This window comes from Microtus ochrogaster, chromosome 21 (assembly GCF_000317375.1).
Source record: "Microtus ochrogaster isolate Prairie Vole_2 chromosome 21, MicOch1.0, whole genome shotgun sequence".
Taxonomy (NCBI): domain Eukaryota; kingdom Metazoa; phylum Chordata; class Mammalia; order Rodentia; family Cricetidae; genus Microtus; species Microtus ochrogaster.
This window is the reverse complement of record NC_022022.1, coordinates 21,949,722-21,971,467: the sequence shown is the minus strand read 5'-3', so window position 1 is coordinate 21,971,467 and position 21,746 is coordinate 21,949,722. Positions and strand designations below refer to the sequence as shown.

General features: G+C 38.3%; 1 protein-coding gene and 1 pseudogene across 2 annotated transcripts in view; one reads left to right on the top strand and one right to left on the bottom strand.

Annotated features, from left to right (window-relative positions):
* Ugt8 (UDP glycosyltransferase 8) overlaps positions 1 to 21,746 on the top strand; it is a 61,588-nt gene that overhangs the window by 14,878 nt on the left and 24,964 nt on the right. For both annotated transcript variants that reach the window (XM_026784103.1, XM_005357238.3), the window contains exon 2: positions 5,217 to 6,040. In XM_026784103.1, the coding sequence (XP_026639904.1) occupies positions 5,219 to 6,040 (822 nt within the window). In that variant the 5' untranslated portion in view covers positions 5,217 to 5,218. The remainder of the gene's footprint in view (positions 1 to 5,216; positions 6,041 to 21,746) is intronic.
* On the bottom strand, positions 1,372 to 3,689 carry LOC102001750 (annotated as a pseudogene).

The following is a 21,746-nucleotide window of genomic DNA, read 5'->3' as shown; positions in this document are numbered from 1 at the left end:
ACTCTCTGTAATGGAATATGTTAGTATAAGCAGTAATACAATACGAATGTAATATTTTTATCATGATCTTTCAAATTAGTTGTTAGTCACAGGTATTCTTTTTCTTTTAGAAGTGAACGTGTTAGAAATTTTGAACTGAAACTTTTGACAGGGAGACTCAAATTTATGTATTTTTTAAATTTGTAAAATAGACCACATTCTTCCTTTTTATTCAGAATTGTTGTCTCATATCTGTAGGTAAACTGTACATACCTACAAAATATATGCAGACAAAAATAGAAATGCTTTTTGTTGTTTTGTTTTGTTTGGGTGGGGAGGGGAGGATAGGCCCACCCTTACAGGGCATGGCTTCCAGATGGCGCTGGCTTGGCCACTCCCTTCAAAAAGCTACCTCAACCCCTTACCCTATCCCACACCCATCACCACCATCCCAGGGGATGCATTAGTGAGGGGCAGCAAGCAGCAGGGGCGTCTTGGCTTGTACTTCCATGGCAGGAAGATAAGGAGGAGTAAAGGGTAAGATGCTCAGCCCTCCCTGCCCTCTTGCCCCCAGGAAGGAGTGCCAGGAACAAGACATTCCCTGACCTGGAGGCAGGAGGAAAGAGGTGGAGAGCTCCCTTAGTTAGGTGGAGCACTCCTGCTACCACCTGGGGCTGGGCAGGTGAATCAATGAGGTCACTCTGCTGCCTTCTCCAAGATCCCAAGTCTCAACCTTGGAACTGGGTAGAGGGCCACTGGGATGGCTCATTTCCTCCCTGTTCCAGTCTTTCTGGCGTCCACCTTGTTTCCCTCACCCACTCTTCCTTTGCCACCCCTTTGCATAATTTACTGTCAGCAAAAGGGAACAGAAACCAGGAAGGAGTGGTCTCTGAAGAGATGGGCAGTCTTTTACTTCACACACAGCCAAAACTCAAGGGGCAAGGCTTTGGTCCCAAGCCTTAGATTCCTAGAAACCTGCATAAAAGAAGTGAGACCCCACAAATCAAAGATAGATTATTGGTTCTATTCTCCAGTAGCATTTGCAGACAGAGACCTTTACTCACTCTCTCTCTCTCTCTCTCTCTCTCTCTCTCTCTCTCTCTCTCTGTCTGTGTGTGTGTGTGTGTTTGTGCATATACACATATATGTGTATATGCGTACATACATACATTTTTTTCATATATTACTCCTTGGGTGATCATCCCAGTTTAGAGAGCTTGTGCCTCAAAACCTCAGCTTAGAATTGGAATGAAGATTCTTGGGAGAAAGGGTTGATTCTCATGCCAGCAAGGCTCAGTATCCTTCACCCCAACTCCACTTGTCTTTGATGCTCCCTGTTGCTTAGCATGATGTCCCAGGCCTTGTGCTGTTACTGCCTGGCCATTCATCCCTCTATGACGAGGACTCTGCCAATGGTGTGGTAGGTGTCCCCTCCTTCTCCTCATAGAGCTCTTGCATAGTGACTGGGGAAGCCTTTTGCTCCCAGAATGGAGCCAGAGAGAGCTGGAAGGTGTCCATTTGAGCACTGGAGAGGTCCAGGCCAGCAGGGTCTGGTGGCTGAGGATGCTGAGTTGTTCAGTGGCATATCATCCTCCTTCTGGTGCTCCCCTCCGGGCAATTCTGGCCCATGAAATGGTGCTGCAGTGGTCCTCCTTGGTGAAAGCCTTGTGGCACAGGTGGCACTCATAGGGCAGGTCTGCAGTGTGTAGGTGCATGTGGTTCTTGAAGTTTTACTATGCAGGAAGCTGGCTGGGCAGTGGGCATGAGTAGGGGCACTCTACTGTGTGCCTCTGCATATGGACCTTAAGCTTGTCATTCTTGGTAAAGCAGATATCTTAAACCTCACAGGTGTGGTTCCAGGTGGCTTGACATAGAAAACTTAGGTAGGCCATCAGGTCAAAATCATGGGTATCTTCATTTGAACTATCTGGTGATATTGGGGGCTCTTTGCTCTGTGCTAGCCCATAGGCTGGGGGATATACCAGCTTTTCCTCTTCTTCCTCACCCTCAAAGACCTCAGATCTAGGGCTGATTAGGAGATAAGGCAGCACCTGTGGGAGGATTGTACCTGGTCACAAACCCACTGCTCCCACAATTGTCTACTCTACCAACCACCTCTTCTTTGTAAGTCAAGGGATGGGTGAGATCTATGGATGTATCAGGGACCAGGTGGTTTGCTCAGGCCCCTTGGTTTGAAGAAAAGCTTTTAGGGACTTGCAGCTGTGGCAGGCAAAAGGTTGAACTGGTGGTGGTGGTGGTGGTGATTGGAGAGGCACCTGTGGAGGGCATCTTCACATTGCGCTCTCCTGGGGTTGAGGCCGTGGTGGTGGCAGTGGCAAAAGTCTCCATTTATAGCCAGACTTGCTCACAGTCATCCTTATCTGAGCTGGGGGCTTCTAGCCTGCTATCTCGTAGAATTTCCATGTAGGCAACAATAACACAGGGCATTTCCATAGTCAGGCATCTTGGAGTACAGCCAGCATGTTGGCACTGCTGGTGATCAGTGTAGCTGTGTAGGCAAATTCCAACAGGTCACCCAGGGCCTCAGGCCCTATAAAATCCTGCTCACACTCACGCACACCAGCCCATGCTCTTCCAGCATCTGTCACGCCACCCCGGTTCCCATAACAGACCCCCACCCGACCATAAATAGAGCTTCTGGAAGTAGTTGCTGTTAGGCAGCCAGCACAGCCATGTGTGTGCAGTACTCCAGCCCCTGCATCCTGATGGTGAGGTCACATAGATGGCCCAGCTGCCTCTGCTCCTTGAGGCAGCTCAGGAGCTCACTGTGTGGTCTGGGAATGAGATCTAGTCAGGACATCCTCAGGACCCCCCCATCAGGGCTCCCCATCTTTTCCTCTGCGCCTTCTGGGGCTGCAGAGGGACAGAGTTGGGAAGCATTATTTCCCCAGTCAGCCCAGGCCCTCCTCTGGTTCTGGTCAGAAGACTGAGGTGGGTGGCTCACCTCTAGTTGCTGGGGAGGCTCCTCTTCCACCACCCTTTGCCTCCTCCTGATGCTCTGGTCCCTGCTGCGCTATGGAGAGCCTTACATTCACCTCATCTCCCCTTCCAGGGCCTGTCTCATCTGTCCTGTCTCACCTGTTGTCCTGTTCTGCTTGCTTTCCCCTGATAGTTCCACACACTCACCTACCACTTCCAAACTCCCCTCCCCTTTACCAACACTCTTGGTCACTTCCTGGATTTTTACCCCCTCCCCAGAACTCCCTCCCTCTGCCCAATAATGATATAAGCTTACACCTCCTCCAATAGCTAGTTCCCGCAGGAGGCTTAAGGGTCCCTCCATCCTTTCCATCCCTTTCCTCTAGCTCTTACTCTGCTTCCTGAGCCTTTCTCAGTTGTTCCCTTTCCCTTTTTTCTTTTTTCTCCCTTCTGCTGCCGTCCCTCTCCCTCTTCTCTGTCTATCATTATCTCCTGTAGTCCACCTTCACTTATACAGTTTTTGATAAACAGTCTTCCTAAAACACAAATGACTATTAGGACAAGATATAAAATAGCAGCAGATAATAATCCAGGGCATGTGGTCAGATGACTATGGACTAGGGGAATTTCAGCATTTGTTGCTAGCCGTGGTCCTTCCTCAGTGTATGACTTTGAGTGCGATTGAAGTGCATGCTAATTGTCAAGACTAACAGAGTAGAATAGTTGCTGTCTGCCATGGACCCATCAACGAGCATCTTGTGCATGCACATGGTGACAGTAGACAACAGTATTTATGGCATACCTGCTATTATGTAAATTTCATCCCCAGAATTTATAACATGTGCATGCAAACTCTCTAATTTTTTCTTCTTTAAGCTGGAAGAAACTAACACCAGAGTGTCGTAACTGGTATGAGGCCAAAATATAGTACATTAAAAACCTAGAAAGCATTTTTCTTCTCCAAGACTACTTATTTTGTCCTATATCGACCTTGTAATTAGAGAAAAATTTGCTGCGGAAACTGTGGGGTTTTGTTTTTGTTTGTTTTTATAGATTTTTTTATTTATAGAATACATTGTTTTTATTTCTGCTTTGAGCGAGAAAGGGAAAAATAGCTGAAAATATAGTCATTTATTATTGGAAGAATCCAGTTTGTTTTGTGCGTGATTATTTTAGATTGCTTGCAAAATTTGAATATTGAAATTTGAATATTTGTTTCAGTTGAGTTTAGATGGTGGGAATTTGCCTAAAGAATTTGGCTAATACACAGTCATTAGCAAAAACCTGCATGGTCACCATCATTTGTCATGTATGTCTAAATATATTTTGAGTTGTTCCTTGAAACCAAAATGTCCAGTTTCCATGCATAACTCTTTAGACTGTTTCTCTACTCAGAGGTCTTCCCTAGAGCCTGATGATATTGGGTAGCTTTGTGTACAGCTATTAGTTCTCCTGCAAATAATGTGCTTATTTCCCACAAATGTCAGAGTCAGACTTTGTACATAACCTATTAACATGAAAGGCTAGAAGAAATGTCTACATCCATGTAACTTGAGGTTGGTACTCTGCTTGAAGGTGGAATGTAGAAAATGTGGTCTGGGACAGAGTCATTCGCAAAACCTTTCTTTAATATGCAGTTGACTTTTGAAAGTCATTCACTTGGGTGATGCCCTGAATTAACACATTACATAATGACAAAACTGTTACATAAATACAGACTGCCATGATATTTAGCATACTTAATGATGATTTTACCTGTGAGGGAAATACATTTTCTACAGAATTACTGAACTACTACTTAATTATTTTATGAAGAGTGACCTCTTGTTGGAAACCTTTACTCACAACTGGGAGTGTTACCACTAAATTAAAATGACTTAAGTAGCAATTGGGTAGTGATATACCTGAAAATTAAAAACTATCACTCTCCTGGAATTAACAATGTTATGACATATATTAAGAATGAGGAATTTTAATACTGTTTCATAGATAGTGTTCAAACAAGCACTTGTCTCTAAGCCTTGCAGAAGTTATTATTTGGATTAAAAAGCTTTCATTTACTAATGAAATAATGTGTTTTCAGATTGATCTTAATATGTATTGTGAGTCAATTTCTTCCAATTCTGTACTTCAATAATAATTTTTATCTAAGTGAAGGCTTCTTTGGTATATATATATATTAGGCTAATTTTTAAATGAATTGGATCATCATATATTTTGGAAAGTAAAGTCTTTGTGATTGTTTGAATGGCTAGCTTTCTATACTGTTTTAAGTTATTTTCTGGTTGTCTTCACAGCTATGAAGTCTTACACTACATATTTCGTGCTCCTATGGAGTGCTGTTGGAATAGCAAGGGCTGCCAAAATCATCATCGTGCCGCCAATTATGTTTGAAAGCCATTTGTACATTTTCAAGACGCTAGCATCAGCCTTGCATGAGAGAGGCCACCACACAGTGTTCCTTCTCTCAGAAGGCAGAGACATTGACCCATCTAATCACTACAGTCTCCAGCGATACCCAGGGATCTTCAACAGTACCACCTCAGATGCTTTCCTGCAGTCTAAAATGCGGAATATTTTCTCTGGGAGATTGACAGCAGTTGAACTGGTTGACATACTGGATCACTATACTAAGAATTGTGACATGATGGTTGGCAACCAAGCCCTAATCCAGGGTTTGAAAAAGGAAAAGTTTGACCTGCTACTTGTGGACCCCAATGATATGTGTGGTTTTGTGATCGCTCATCTTTTAGGAGTTAAATATGCTGTATTTTCTACTGGCCTTTGGTATCCTGCTGAAGTAGGAGCGCCTGCTCCTTTAGCTTATGTCCCAGAGTTTAACTCACTCCTCACAGACCGCATGAACTTCCTGGAAAGGATGAAAAATACTGGCGTTTACCTCATTTCCAGAATAGGGGTCAGCTTTCTGGTTCTTCCCAAATATGAGAGGATAATGCAGAAGTACAACCTGCTCCCTGCCAAGTCCATGTATGATTTGGTTCATGGGTCCAGCCTGTGGATGTTGTGTACTGACGTAGCACTGGAGTTCCCGAGACCCACCCTGCCTAACGTTGTGTACGTTGGAGGAATCCTAACAAAGCCGGCCAGCCCACTGCCAGAAGTAAGGTTTGCTGAACATCTTGGTAATTTTTTTTTTAAATATAAGGGTCAGTTTTTATTCCTGAAAGAAAAAGTATTGATTAGTATCATTTTAAGAGCCCATAACTGATTAGTTCTGTTTATTTGTGGATCCTTCACCTCCCTGGAATTCATCTGCTTTGGGTGAGCATATCTATAGTAACAAGAGGCTCTTTGTCCTGTGTAAGCAGTAGATTGAATGGAAAAACATATTTAAAAAAATAACTGTGGTCTATGAGTTGAATATACTTAACTGTTTAGTTTTAGCAAGCATAATTTATCTTGCTTTCAGTTAAACTCTGTCACAAATAGTGTGCAGAACACTGTGTTGAGTAAACTTAGTAAAAATGGAGAGAATAAATGTACTTCTTTGGGAATTTATAATGACTAGAATATTTCCATCCTATAGTAGAAATGAGTATTAATTTCAAAGTTGGAAATCAACTAATTTAAATTAATAACAAATGTAACATTTTAACAAAAGCATGCCCTAGTGCAGTTTCATTTAAAAAACAGAATTAATGGTACTTTAGAAATATCTGGCTCCTCAAAACTGCATTCTTTTTGTGCTAGTTGAATCATCAGCAAATTCTTTCTTCAGAAATGTTTTTTATCCTATTTTATTTTAATTAGCCACCTAGTCTATCAGGAGTCATTTATGCATATATTAAAAATGTTTTCTAAGGTTCTGGTAGCTCAGTACTTGATGCCAACTACAACAGTAGTAGAGTTTATATAATTTTATTTTCTTTCATCTCTGAAAATAGCCACCTGCACAAATGGTTGATTTCTACTGTAGGCACTAAATAAAAAAAAAATCTGTCAGTCCCTCAATGAAGAGAAAACTCAGATTGTCTCTCATAGGTATCAACATAAAAATGATCACTGGGTAGTATTTTTTTACAGCGTAATCAGGTGACTGAAATGTAGATGTGAGGCTTTTCTGATAGACTTAAGAAATGCCTTGGTGGAGTCCATGTGACACGGATGCACCGAAATAGCTGGCTCCATGTCCAGTGCAGTGTTAGCAGCTTGAATTGATGCAGTCACTGGAGTGTCAAGGGCACAGCTGCACTAGCTACTGTAGAGGATGACAACTGACCTTACCCTATCTCAGCCATTCATGAAGAGTCACCTTGGGATGTATCACTCGCCTTCCTAAAGATAGTTAAAGTAAGAGTTTAGAAGCACCTTCTCAAGGATTTAGTAAACAAAACTGCTTTACCTCGAGAAGGTCATTTCTAATGTCACAGAGATAACTTGCTCTTTCCGCAGCTTCATCATTTCCCAGGGAGACCGGTGCTCTCTGCCAGCTTTATTGGTCTTAATATCAGTACTTTGTCTACTCTGTCTCTTGGTTAGAGAAAGATCTTCTGATCCCCCGTCTTCTTTCCGTTTTAGTACATATTTCTTGAGTTGCATCACCTTGAACAGCAAATTATAGGCATACAAGACTATTCTATGCTGACTTTTTTTGTGTGCTTTCTGTCTTTATTAAGATACATAATACACATGCATTTTTCTATAGTTTGAGCTTATTGGTATTGCCTTAGTTCCCCCTGTTTACCCATATCTTAACTAGTTTTAATATTGTATTTTTAAACTTAAAATAACATTATTTATTTTACAGGTATGGGTATTTTGTTTACATATAGGTTGGTGCACCACATGCATTAATTGCAGATGGTTGTGGTGGGGGAAATCTATATGGGTCCTCTAGAAAAGTGGTCGGTCCTCTTAACCACTAAGCTTCCTCTAATCCATCTTGTTTTTGTTGTTGTTTGTTTTTGTTTTTTTTAAACAATATTAGTGGGTTTTACTGAGCCTCACATAATGTGTTAAAATGTCTTTAGACTTGGTTGACACTGGCTCGACCTACTTTATGAGCTTATCAGTTCATCATCCCTCATTGTGTTTTCTGTAGTGGTTCTAGTGAAAGTATGCTTCTAGTTGAATAGCAGTTGTTCATGCCTATTGGTAGTGTTACACATACAGTTGAACATACACGGCATGTGTTATGCTGTAACGTGATCAGTAGCATTGGATTTTAAATGAAGATTCGTCTCATTTCAGTGTACCATTCTTAGTATGGATATTTTGACAAATGTCTACCTTCTTCCTCCAATTCCCTTACTCTGTTGTAATTTTATATGCTTAGAACATGTATCTTCCTACTGTGATTACTCTTGTTGATGTCTGAGATAAGCTGCGCAATAGTGTTATAAAAGTTAATGAGTTTTTCAGGTGTTCATACAGTTCCTGGACCTCTTTCTGACACTGAAACAGGAGGGTCCTGCAGGAAGCTGGTGAGAAATGTTGTTCAGTAACAAGTACCCACTGTTCATTGCCTGGATATTTTATATTGGAGACATACTTCATTTTCCATCTGTCTGGAAATGATTTGGCAGTGAGATTTGAATTATGCAGCATGGGAAAATTTCTAAAAGGTGTTTTTAGATGCTTTCATGATGTCTGAATGTGTAGAAACTATTGTGAGTATCTGGACCAGTTCCATTCAGTAAATATTCACCTTCACAATACAGACAGCATAGCCCATTACTTGGCAGATAGATGTAAAGACTTTGAGTGCCTCATCCAAGCCCATAGTCTGTCAAGGCCTTTGTACTACAGATTGCTGGGCTATTGCTTAGTTTGTTAAAAAGAGCTATACCCTTTTAACTCAGGTTATTCATTTACACATAGGTAATTGTGTGCAAGACTGTACAGAGATAGTTGTTGCTTCAGTCTTATTTGAGATCAGCGTCTGTGAGTGCTTAGTATAAGAATCATTTGAAACTAGTTAGACTCTTAGATTTTAGAGATTCTAGGATTAATAATAAAATGCTGCATTAATATAGTGGGAAGAAATTTTTTACCCTGATAATTAAGTAGTTCAAGATGTAACTTAGAAATGTGGTTAGAGAAACCATCTCTGTTGTGCCATCAATACCCAGCTGCCCACAGTAGGATTCTAAACACTTGAATTAAGGGGAAGACGTCTAACTGGGTTGGGTCACATGGTTGCTCAGGGTTATCTACTGTTATTACAAATCAGTAGAAAATATGGATGCCAATTTTCTTTCCTTTTTTGAGATAGAATTTTTCTGTAGCTTTGGAACCTATAGACCAGGCTATCCTTGAACTCACAAAGATCTGGCTGTCTCTGCCTCCTGAAGCTGGAAGTAAAGGGATGTGCCACCTGGCTAAACGCCAATTTTCTACAGGCTAGTTTGCCTTTACCTAGGTCTTTATACATATCTCTATTTAAATGGGGCCCTTCAATATTAAACATAAATTAAATAATGGCATATACAGTGAGTACATCTTGTAGTAATTTTATTGGATGCTATGGATATGATTATTTACGGAGTCTACCCATTATTAAATAGAAATTTTCCTATGATGACTTTAGATGCTTCCTCATTGGTAGAAGTCCTCTAGCTCTGCCAGACTGATGATGTCTGCCACCTTTTAGCTTCTACAATACTCAACTCTAATAGAACCTATTAGGCTTTCACTGTTAGTTTGGCAAATTGTGTTTCCTTAACATGAGTGTGGGTACTTCACAAAGTGTCATTTTTGTAACACAAGTATCTGAACAATATTAGGCACTCTGTAGATGTTTTATGTTAGAAGAAACCAACAGAAGTAACCTTCAAAGGGCAAAATGATTCAACTGGTAGCAGTGTTGTTAGAGGTTAAAACCACTGTCTATTCCAAAAGTATGTCTACATCTTATTTGGCAAAGCAACTAAAACTTCCAGACCAGTTTATTTTAGTGAACAAGAATAGGTATACTAGTGGTTTTTGACTGATAAAACCCAATTGGTGGGTGAATTGGTTATGTCATGGTTTTAAGATGGAAACGGGATTATAGCCATTGTATACCATATTTATTGAAGTGTCAGGTTATAGCCATTCTATACCATCTTGATCGAAGTGCCAATTTTCATAAGTTACTTTGTCAATATGTATAATCACTATTACATGGTTTCTAGGATGGATTCTATTGGTGCTATAAAGCGTCTTCACACTGTTATTCTGGTATTTGGAAAACAGAAAGTTGAAGACCGTAAAGTTTGAAGAGACTGAAATTTAATTCCATTTGTGCTCAGATGTTCACCACAAAATGAGAGTCAGGCAGGAAATGGTAGATTCATGCTTTTATAGTTTTTTGAGTTAGTTATAACAATTTGGCATTATTTTTAGTAATAAACCAGAAGAAGTCTTTTATATTCAAATCTCTAGAGAAAGTAATTCAGGAACTGTGGAGCAATCAGTGGAGCAACTCACCATTCATTTCACAACATTGTAAGATGAAATAACTTGTCTGTTGCTCCTGTAAGCATTATGAACTAACAGGATTTATTGATATGATATGAGATCCAATTATATGACCAGATTTTACTGTCTGAAATTGATATCACAGGGCTTAGCATAATTTTTAAGTCCCTTGCCCAAATATCTATCCTTAAACCATTATTGTGCCCTTGAGAATTGTGCAATGAGATATTGATAAAACATTGGCAATGTTAAGGGAAATATTTTAACTGATATTTCTACCAGAGAAAGTTTTCATAATAAATTGCTGTTGGGACCATATACTTGCTGTATTTTTCACATTTCCTTATTCCAAGCCAGTTCTATTTTTAAATTAAACTTGCTGCTATTAATGAGTTTGACACATTTATTTCTTAGTGCATTTTTTAAACAAAAATCTTATTTTTCATTTTACATATTAAATAACATTATAATAGAATCTTATAATACAGTTTGAAACACCAGGAAACAGAAAAATTTTCAGGTTCAAAACAAGCAAACAAATTTTTCCTAAAGTAGTTTTTCTATATGGGTCAATTTGAATTTGGCACCTGTACTCAGTGACCAGTCAATTTATTTTTTTTTTATTTCCACATATGCAATCTTTTTTTTTATTTTTATTGAGCTCTACATTTTTCTCTGCTCCCTTCCTGCCTCTCCTCTCCTCTTCAACCCTCTCTCGAGTTCCCCATGCTCCCAATTTACTCAGGAGAACTTGTATTTTTCTACTTCCCATGTAGATTAGATCTATGTATGTCTCTCTTAGGGTCCTCATTGTTGTCTAGGTTCTCTGGGATTGTGATTTGTGGGCTGGTTTTCTGTGCTTTATGTTTAAAAATCACTTATGAGTGAGTACATGTGATAATTGTCTTTCTGGGTCTGTGTTACCTCACTCAAAATGATGTTTTCTTGCTCCATCCATTTGCCTGCAAAATTCAAGATGTCATTATTTTTTTTTCTGCTGTGTAGTACTCCATTGCGTAAATGTACATTTTCCTTATCCATTCTTCGGTCAAGGGGAATTTAAGTTGTTTCCAAGTTCTGGCTGTGACAAACAATGCTGCTATGAACATAGTTGAGCACATGTCCTTGAGCATCCTTTGGATATATACCCCAATATACCTCAAGTGGGTCTTGAGGAAGGTTTTTTCCTAATTTTCTAAGAAATCACCACACTGACATCCAAAGGGGTTGTACCAGCTTGTACTCCCACCGGCAATGGAGGAGTGTTCCCTTTACCCCACATCCTCTCCAGCATAAGTTGTCATTAGTGTTTTTGATCTTGGCCATTCTTACAGCTGTAAGATGGAATCTCAGAATTTTTTTGATTTGCATTTCTCTGATGACTAAGGATGTTGAACATTTCCTTAAATGTCTTCCAGGCATTTTAGATTACTCTGTTAAGAGTTCTCTGTTTAGGTCTGCACACCATTTTTTTTATTGGCTTATTTGTTCTTTTGATAACCTATTTCTTGAGTTCTTTGTATATTTTGGAGATCAGACCTCTGTCTGATGTGGGGTTGGTGAAGATCTTTTCCCATTCTGTAGGCTGCTGCTTTGTTTTGTTGACCATAATGCTTTTAAGTTTCAGGAGGTCCCATTTATTAATTGTTTCTCTCAGTGTCTGTGCTGCTGAAGTTATATTTAGGAAGTGGTCTCCTGTGCCAATGCGAATGTTCAAGTGTACTTGCCCCTTTCTCTTCTATAAGGTCCAGTGTGTCTGGCTTAATGTTGAGGTCCTTGATCTATTTAAACATGAGTTTTGTGCATGGTGATAGATATGAGTCTATTTTCATCCTTCTACAAATTGATATCCAGTTATGCCAGCACCATTTGTTAAATATGCTTTCTTTTTTCCATTTGATATTTTTTGCTTCTTTGTCATAAATCAGGTGTTCAAAAGTGTGTTGATTAATATCTGGGTCTTCGATTTGGTTCCATTGGTCAGTTAATTACGTGGTTAAAAGTGTACACACTAGGCACAGTACTTTGAGGAATGAAAGTGTTAAAAGAATAAGACAATTAAGCATGTCTTCCTCTTCCCAAAACGCTCTTCTAGTTTAAGGAGGACGTCTTGTTAAAGGGGCCATTGACTTTTAACTGTAGTATCTCGTATGGTTTGTTTTTGACATGGGTACTTGAGAGAATTGTTATGTTCAGGTTCAAGAGGAGAACCAAATGTCATTCACAGATACTATTTTGCCTTTATTTCATTCTGGCTTTTTTTTTTTCTAAACCCTTTGGGGGCATATCTATAATATAGTAAAATAGACTTACTGAAGTACATTGGCCTGATTTTATAGTTCAATGAATATAACAACTGCTAAGTAAGTATCTCTAGAATGGAATAGCTTTGTGTACAACTAGAGAAGGGTTCATTTCATAATAGTTGAAGATTTCATTTACATCCCTCTTTAAGAAAACTCTAGGAATAATAGATAATGAAAATCAGCTTACAAATCTAGATTAAATTATTTTATCTCATTTTAATTACAAAATTATGATTTCATGTGTGTGTGTCCATGTGTGAGCATACATGCACATGTTGTGGTATGTGTGTAAAGGTAAGAGGACAGCTTGTAAGAGTTGTTTCTCCCTTTCCACTGTGTATGTACCAGTGATTAAGCTCAGATCACCAAGGTGGGTAGCAGATGCCATTACCTACTGAGACGTCTCACTCAGGCCTAGTTTATTTATAATCAAACTGTAAATGAATCAGTAGTAAACCATTGTTTTGTCTGTTTGTCTTAGCTTACGACATGTGCAAGACAGTTTCTTTGTGACATTACATAAGTGGTATATATAAGGACACCCCCCTCTCTTAGGCCTTAGTTACCCTCTCCCCAGCTGATTACCTCCTTCTTTTCTAATTTTTCTTTCCACTCATCTACCTTTTAAAAGCCTCATCCACTTCAGATAAGATGTAAAAGAGAACATTGGGATCACCTTATAAAGCATTCTTATTTCTTTTGGAGTTTTCATTGGCAAAACCAAAACCATGTACCCATTCACTAATGAGTTCATAAAAGAGCTGGTAGTGATCAAGGAAATAGAAAAGCACTGTTATAATTTGTATTTAGTGAAACTTTAATTATATATAAAATAATTAGAAATAGCATTTGTTTATTAAAAACTAATGAACATTCCTTAGTTGACAGACTTCTGGGCTGTTTTCAATATCTAGCTATTATGAATAGAGCAGCAATGGACATGGCTGAGTAAGAATATCTGTAGGAAGATGTAGAGTCATTTGGGTATTTTGCTCAAGAGTGGTATAGGTAAATCTTGTGGTTGATTGATTTTCAGCTTTTTGAAGAACCTCCACATTAATTTCCAAGGTGGTTGTACCAGTTTGCACTCCCACTAGCACTGACTAAATTCAGCATATGCTATAGTTTGTTTTATTGATCTTGGCCGTTCTGGCTATGGTAAGGAAAAAAATCCCGAAGTAGTTTTTATTTGTATTTCCCTGGTGACTAACTAAGGATGTTGAACAGTTCTTTAAGTGCTTCTCAGCCATTTGTGTTTCATCTTATGAGAAGTCTCTCTTGGTTTAGTTCAGTACACCATTTTAAATTGAATTGTCTTTATGATGTTCAGGTTTTTTTTTCTTTTAGTTCTTTGTGTACTTTAGACCCCATCAGATGTAAATTATAAAGAATCTTTCCCCCTTCTCTAGGCTCCTTTTCTGATCAAATGTTTGTGTACTTTGCTGTGCCAAAGCTTTTAAACTTTATTATATCCAATTTATTAATTGTTAGTCTTAATGCCTGTGCTACTGGGGTACTGTTCAGAAAGTCCTTTCCTGTGCCCATAAATGCAAGCCTGTTCTCTACATTTTCTATGTCAGATTCGGGCTGAACTCAGACAGTGACAGCACACACAAGATCTGCACAGGCTCAAACTAGACAAAATCCCAGCACTGAGAAGGAGGAGAGGACACCAAGTCCCAACCATAACCAAAAACTTACAATTAATTCCTGCTTGGAAAGAGAAAATCAGCTTCCTCCAAAGGGTATGCCCATATCACACCCCCAGGGCAGGCCCCATGCCCAGGAATAGTTGGTTAACTTAAAGCAGACTCCGTGTTTTTGTATCCTATTAGTTTTGTTTTGGTATTTTTTTGTTGTTGTTTGTTTTGATTTTGTTTTTGAGAAGGAGAAAGAAGGACACGAAATTGGGTGGGTAGAGAGATTGGGAAGAGTAGGGGAATGAGAAAGAATATGATCAAAGTATCTTGTCAAAAAAATTTTAAATAAAAAATAAATTTTAAATCCTCTAGTTACAAATTGAAACTGCCAAGGGAACAACAAACCAAGATGTATTTAGGAAAACATGTATGCACCAAACTCTAGCACATGCAAATTCATAAGAAGTGTTCTACTGGACTTCAAGACAGAGTTAATTCAACTCAGTAACATTAGGTGATTTCAATATCCTACTTTCTCCAACAAACAGGTGATCTGGTGAAAAATAAGTAGAGAAACAGAATTAAAAGGCACAATATGTCAAATGGACACAACAGGTAATCTACTGAGTATTAAACCTCAAACTAAGGAATATATATTCTACTAGCACCCATGGAAATTCCTCTCTCTCTCTCTCTCTCTCTCTCTCTCTCTCTCTCTCTATATATATATATATATATATATATATATATACTATATATTAGAGCATAAATCTCAGAAAATATAGAAAAATTGAAATAACTCAGTGTATTCTCTCTGACAACAACACAATACAACAAAATGAACAGTGGAAGAATTCCTAGTACATTGGTTCTCAACATGTGGGCTGTGACCCCTTTGGGGTCGCATATCAGATATCCTGCATAAAAGATATTTGCATTACAGTTCCTAACAGAAGCAAAATGACATTTTGAATTAGCAACAAAATAATTTTATGATTGGGGATCACCACATGGGGAACTGTCTTAAGGGCCATAGCTTTAGGAAAGCTGAGAACCACTGCCATCGTGGTTGCACAAACTCAAAGAGATGAAAATAAAAGAATAAAAATAACCCAAAAAACTCAGTACAGAATAGTGGATAGGCCAAATCGTAATCAAGACAGAAATAATTTTAATTTTCACAACACAAAGGAGTGTGTAGGCATGGGTAAGTAACTCCTTGAGAGCTCACTGGGCCAGTAACCAAAAGTCTTTTGGCTGAATGAATTCCCACAACAGTAATGTTTGTGAGTATTTCTTGAAATGTAATCTTACATAAAATTTTAGAGGAGCTGGAGAGATCCCTCAGTGGTCGAGAGCAGCAGTCTCTGAGAATCCAAATGATTCCCAGGACCCACACAGTGAATGCCCCAGAACTCCAGGATTGAGGGAATCCATTGTCCTTTTCTGACCCAAGGATACCTTTACACAGACATATGGATATACAAATAAATAAAATAAAGATCAATCTTAATAGAGAATTTAAAACCTATCAAATTGCCAGGCGGTGGTGGCGCACGCCTTTAATCCCAGCACTTGGGAGGCAGAGGCAGGCGGATCTCTGAGAGTTCGAGGCCAGCCTGGTCTACAAGAGCTAGTTCCAGGACAGGAACCAAAAAGCTATGGAGAAACCCTATCTCGAAAAAAAAATAAAACCTATCAAATTATGTATGCAATTTAGTTTCTCCTTGGAGCAAAATGACTAGCTCAACAAAAACAATAAAATAAAAACTATAGGAATAAAAATAAATTGTATGTCTCATCTTTGTATGATGGAGGCTTTTTTGAAAAGATTTTGTGAAATATTCATAATTTTAATTTTTAAATAAATGTTAGGATATAGGTAAATGTTTCAAGCTTTTAAAAACTTAATTTCATATAAGTAAATTTCTGATGAGTATTTTATTTTTATTGTACATATTTAAATTTAGTTTTAAGTGAATAAAGCTTGTCTATGAAATTTTTATATTTTTAAAATAGTAATTGATGTGATATATCACATTTGGATATATCATATTTGGATCTTTTTTCTGTTATAAAAATCCTATTTTTAACAGTTGAGAGGTAGTTGTCATGACAAATAAGAAAGGTAAAGATAAAAGAATTCACTTCTCTGCTAGACTATATATGACTTTTCTTTCCCTTTCAGCTGAATTCCTCAAACCCCTACTTTCATTTTTCAAAGTAATAATGATGCTTTAATGTAAATGATATAGCTCACCCCACTAGATTTACTTTGTAATAAATTTAAATGCTTTTAAAATTAGGATCTAATGGAACTCATACTGTGACTTAGCCTATATTTGTGATCTCAACAGAGTAAATTCTAAGCTGGAGTTACACTCTATTCCCCAGCAATTTTCAACAGTGCCAGAAAGTACTACATTAACTTTATTTGCATATTGTAAATATAATCTGTACTCACATTGATAACACCACTTTCTTTCAGCTGAATGGAGCCTCAAAATAGTACGAATATTTGAATAATTTGTTATCGCTTTAAGAAGGCAGTATTAGGCACTACTGGTTACGACCAGTTGAGGCTTTACACAGCTGTGCACTTAGCATTTAATCATGCAATGAATTTCTAATGAGAAAATCAGACTGGACAAAGCATGCCCAGTGAATCTGATACAATGCCACTTTTGTTTGAGAAACATAAATAAATACTCTTCTTACATTAGAGGTTTCATTAATAGGTATTTGTGCTTGGTATATAAGGCAGACAGATGCTAACAAAATGTCTTCACCTGCTGATAGTAATTTATCACTTTGAACCTTTCATAGAAATCCAGGGTCTCTTTAAAACAACACTAATCTTAGTCGTATTTCTGTCGGCATTTGATATTTACCTTCAGTATTTTAATTTTTCTTTCAACAGCTTCCTTTTTGTACCTTCATGCAAAGTATCTAGTGACCTCCTCCCCTCCCCTTTCTGTCACTCATAGCCAGAGACATGTAGCCAAAAATCCCACTGTAGCAACCTTTCTCCAGTGATTTTATAGTGTCTCAGGCTGCCAGTTGCTACACTGTCCACTTCCTTTGATCAACAACACCAACTTCTAACCCTTGAATGTAGTATGTTATAGCAAAAGAAATGGCAGCTAAATTCGTTTATTTCAATAGAGCTGAGAACAACCTAATGTATTACCTTTCTAGGAATAGTGAATATTTCATGCTGAAATTCGAGTTGGAAGGACAGTAAGGTGTTAAGTCAAAACAGTCATACCAGCAGTGTAATTAGACAGAAGATAGTGATTCAGGGTAATTGGGTGAAGTACTCTAGATGCCCTGATGCTAGTTTTCTGACTGGTTAGAGGTGAGATTATCCCTGCCAGGATTGGAATTTACTGGAGGAAGTAAATTCTCTGCTAATGCCATTCACATTTGAGTCACTACAGCATATGTGACCAGTGCGTCTAACTTTCCCCTTTAGGCTTGAGAAGCAAATAGGTCACACACACGCAATACTGAGAAGGTAATGTCTTCAGGAAGGACTGTGTTTGGGGTTTATCTGGAACTTGGCCCTTGTAGACTAGCTGTGCTTCTTAATCGCTACTGTCTGGCCTATGTTCTCTAAAGAAGAGGGGGAGCCTGAGCTCGAGATCTAGGAGTTTGAGCCTCAGGTCTGCCACCAAGAGCTGCTTTTATTTTCATGAGGCTAGAACATCAACATGACCTTTCTGAGTCAAGTGTTCTTTGTAATAAAAGACATATGCTAATTTTTTCAATATTATAGGCATTAGTTGTAGATAAATTAGAATATTTATATTTACAAACTATGGAGCATTATTATAAAAATAAAAGATTACCATAGTGTGCTATGGTAAGTAGCATTACTATTTAAATAAATAAATAAATATTATGTACTCAATAAAGACAAGCTGTGTTTTCAAATATTTAGTGGAGAATAATATAGAGTTTAAGTACATTTCTCCTATGAAATCCAGAAATAAGCCTTTTTAGAAGCCTTATTTGAATTATACCTAAGAACTTGAAAGTGAATCTAAACAAGATTGGAAAAGCTGAAACTGCTGTCTCTGACCCATCATAGCCACTTTGAAGCCTCTTTCACATTGTTAATTTGTCTTAATAGTATGTCTTCTAAATATCTTTGTTATTTTATTTGGGAGTTTAAAACAATAACTCTATAGTAAAAGGAGACATGGGCTGGGCTGTGAAAAAAGGATAGCTTCTTTCCAGCTGAATTGTCAGAGGAGAGACACTCCTTTAATAACAAAACAATGTACATGATTCCAAAGGGCAAAGGGTCTTGGTCTGTTTACTACCATAGACCCAAAAGAAAAGCACTGACCATAATTATGTCCTTAATCTTACAACTCTGGGCATTCAAGGAAGGGAACACAGCACACTTCCTATAGGGGCTTCCTCAGGATAGGTTGTAGTAGTTACTTTTCTTGTGGGCGTGGCGAAATATCTGACAAAAGCAACTTCTAGGAGGAGTTTGCTGTGACTCATAGTGTCCATCAGGTGGGAATGGCCTAGTGACTGCGGTTTGAGGCAGCTGGCCATGCTTATTCTCCTGTCAGGAAGCAGAGAGGGGAATGCTTGTACACAGCTTAATTTCTTTATTTCTATACAGTCTGAGATCTCAGCACATGCAATGACTTCATTTTTCCCCAACTAGAGTGAATCTTCCAAGCCTGATTTGTAACCTAATGTAGAAACCTACACACAAACCACGTCAAGAGGCTTGCTTCTGTTTTATGACTCTAAATCCCATCAGATTGACAATCAAGATTAATCACCACATAGGCTTCATGGAAACTAAAAGTTCTAGATTGGGGCAATCCACACAGACTTTGCATTTAGCTGAAGAAATCCAGACTTCCTCATCAACATAGGTTCAGTGTATTCATCTCCTAACTGAAAAGTTTGTGTGAAATTAGCCTTTAGGATTATAAGCTAACAATTATAGCCTTATACATTCTTTCCACTAGATTAATATTATATATCTTAAACCTCTAATGGGTTTCCTGAAATCACCTGTGACACAGAGTAGCATATGTATGCATTGATGCATAATGCTTGCTTTAAATAGTAAAAAAAAAGGCCTCCAGGTATGTTTTTGATTATCATAATTACGCCAGAAAAATAACACTTAGAAGATTTGAAATCATTCATTTATTCAGTAACACAGGATTTAGTGAAACGGATTAGTTTCGTTCTAAAGAAGCTTAAGCCTCATGAGGAAGGCAAACACTACTAATCACATTAAGTAAAATTTGGAAGCCCTGTGACATGTTAATCATGAACAACTGGAAATAAACAGGGATCATAGTGAGATTTTTCTGTGAGGGTCCCAGGATGTTCACTCTGGTACTTAGGCCATTGGCTTCTGGAGCTGAGCAGTAGGCATGCATAGTAGGTTAAACAACCTCATCACAAAATGCTTGGTAGAATTAGTTAGGTCTTGGAATGGAGTCATAATGACATCACCATCGTCATCAACAACAACAAACCCAGCCTGAGATGTTTTAGAGACATTGCTACGTCCTCTCTATCTCATTCTTTCTTTTTTCTTCCCATCATTTCTATATTAACTCATGGAAGTCACTGTATACAATATAGGAGGGACAGTATCTACCACAGGTAGAGAACCAATAAACCCACATTTTGTTTTGGAATAATTATAAAGCCTCACTGTCCAAAAGCAGGGTTTATATGGTTCGTTTTTCAAATGGTTATCAACTGATAAATTCATTACAAATTAATGAAGCCTCCTGTCTCAGTCCAGGATTAACTGTTTTCATAACCAAAGTTATACTTTTAGTTAGATTGTATAAATCATAGATTCCAGTTCTCGGAAGTAATGAGAAAGTTATTTTATAATTTAAAATATTAGACTAAGAAAATATACCATTTTAAAAATAGAAAAATAATTTCCAGTACTTTCACATCTTAGAGGATGTTTGATAGAATTTTTTCATACCACATTGTGCCTGGCTAGCGTTGCAGTACTGTTAAGACCTGTGGTACAGAGCTGGTGAGATTACTCGGCAGGATAGGCACCGGTCTCCAGTATTACACCTGAGTTCCATTCATGGGACCTACGTGGTAGTAAACTGACTCTTGAACGTTGCCCTCTGACCTCTACACGAGCACACAGCATGCTCAGATCTGAACACACACTACGTAAACACAGTGTACTGAGATGAGATCGTTTTAAGGACTGAGGGTTGTTTGACAGGCTCATAAAGCAGGAGAAGAAGCACTGTGGTAGACTAGAAACAGATGTATTAAGGGATTGGAGTGAACTCTGAAAAGAAGAAAGGTAAAAAATGCAAAACTTTTTGACCCTGAAACATACAAAATTGAAATTTGGTGCAATTCTTAGATTAGACGTGTCCCTGTCCATCGCCTGAACTATCCTTGTATTCTGACTGAAAGATCCATATTATAATTTTATGTCTACCTGGGCACTGAAAAGTAATACTAATCTAACTTATAACCTTAAAGTAAAATTTAAAAGTTGTAAGATAAATTTAAATGTTTTTAAGTACATGTAAACTCATTATATGATAGAAATAAACATTAAGGAAGGAAGCAGCAGGGCTCCTTATTGTCACATAGTAGAAGTGGGGAGATGGCTCAGTCAGTAAACTCCTTGATGCTGGAGTATGAATATCTAAAGTTGGATCCATCCAAGTTTAAAAAAAAAAATCCATAGCAGTGCATATTTGCAATCTCCGTGCTGGGAGGCAGAGACAGGAGAAGCTAGTGTAGGCCAGTGGTGAGCATCATTTAAGTGAGTCATCCTGTTTCAAAAAGAAAAGATGAACTGAGAAAGACACCTGTCATCGGTCCCTGGCCTCCGCGTATCACATATTCACACAGGATCAATACAGAATTCTCTCTCTCACACACACACCAACACACACATGCACATACTGTGTGCACACGCATGCATGCAGGCTTGCACTCATACATGCACACAAGACCGCCTTTCTTGGAATACAAGAACAAAATTTTATTTATAAACAATTAATTGCACTCTATTTCTCTACGACTTATGCCTTAAGATCCATGAAAATAATATATGCCTTTTGAAATGAATATTTTCTTTATCATACACCAACAGAAAGCCAAGCAGTAAACTTACAAAATAAATAGCTCTGACAGAAGGGACAAGCAAATTGAAGTTCTGCCTATTGAAATGATCAGTGCCGAGTTTACTCAGCTGTCTGTGCCAGGTAGGTGATTCAACAACATGCTGCTGCCCTGTCAAGTGAAAATAAAGGAAGCAAAGTATCTACAGATCAAAACGGTGATTTGAAAATAGTACAGTAGCCTCATCCTGAGAAAAAAGCCTCAGTGAAGTTCTACGCCCTGATTGTACACTCACACTCTCTCTCTCTCTCTCTCTCTCTCTCTCTCTCTCTCTCTATATATATATATA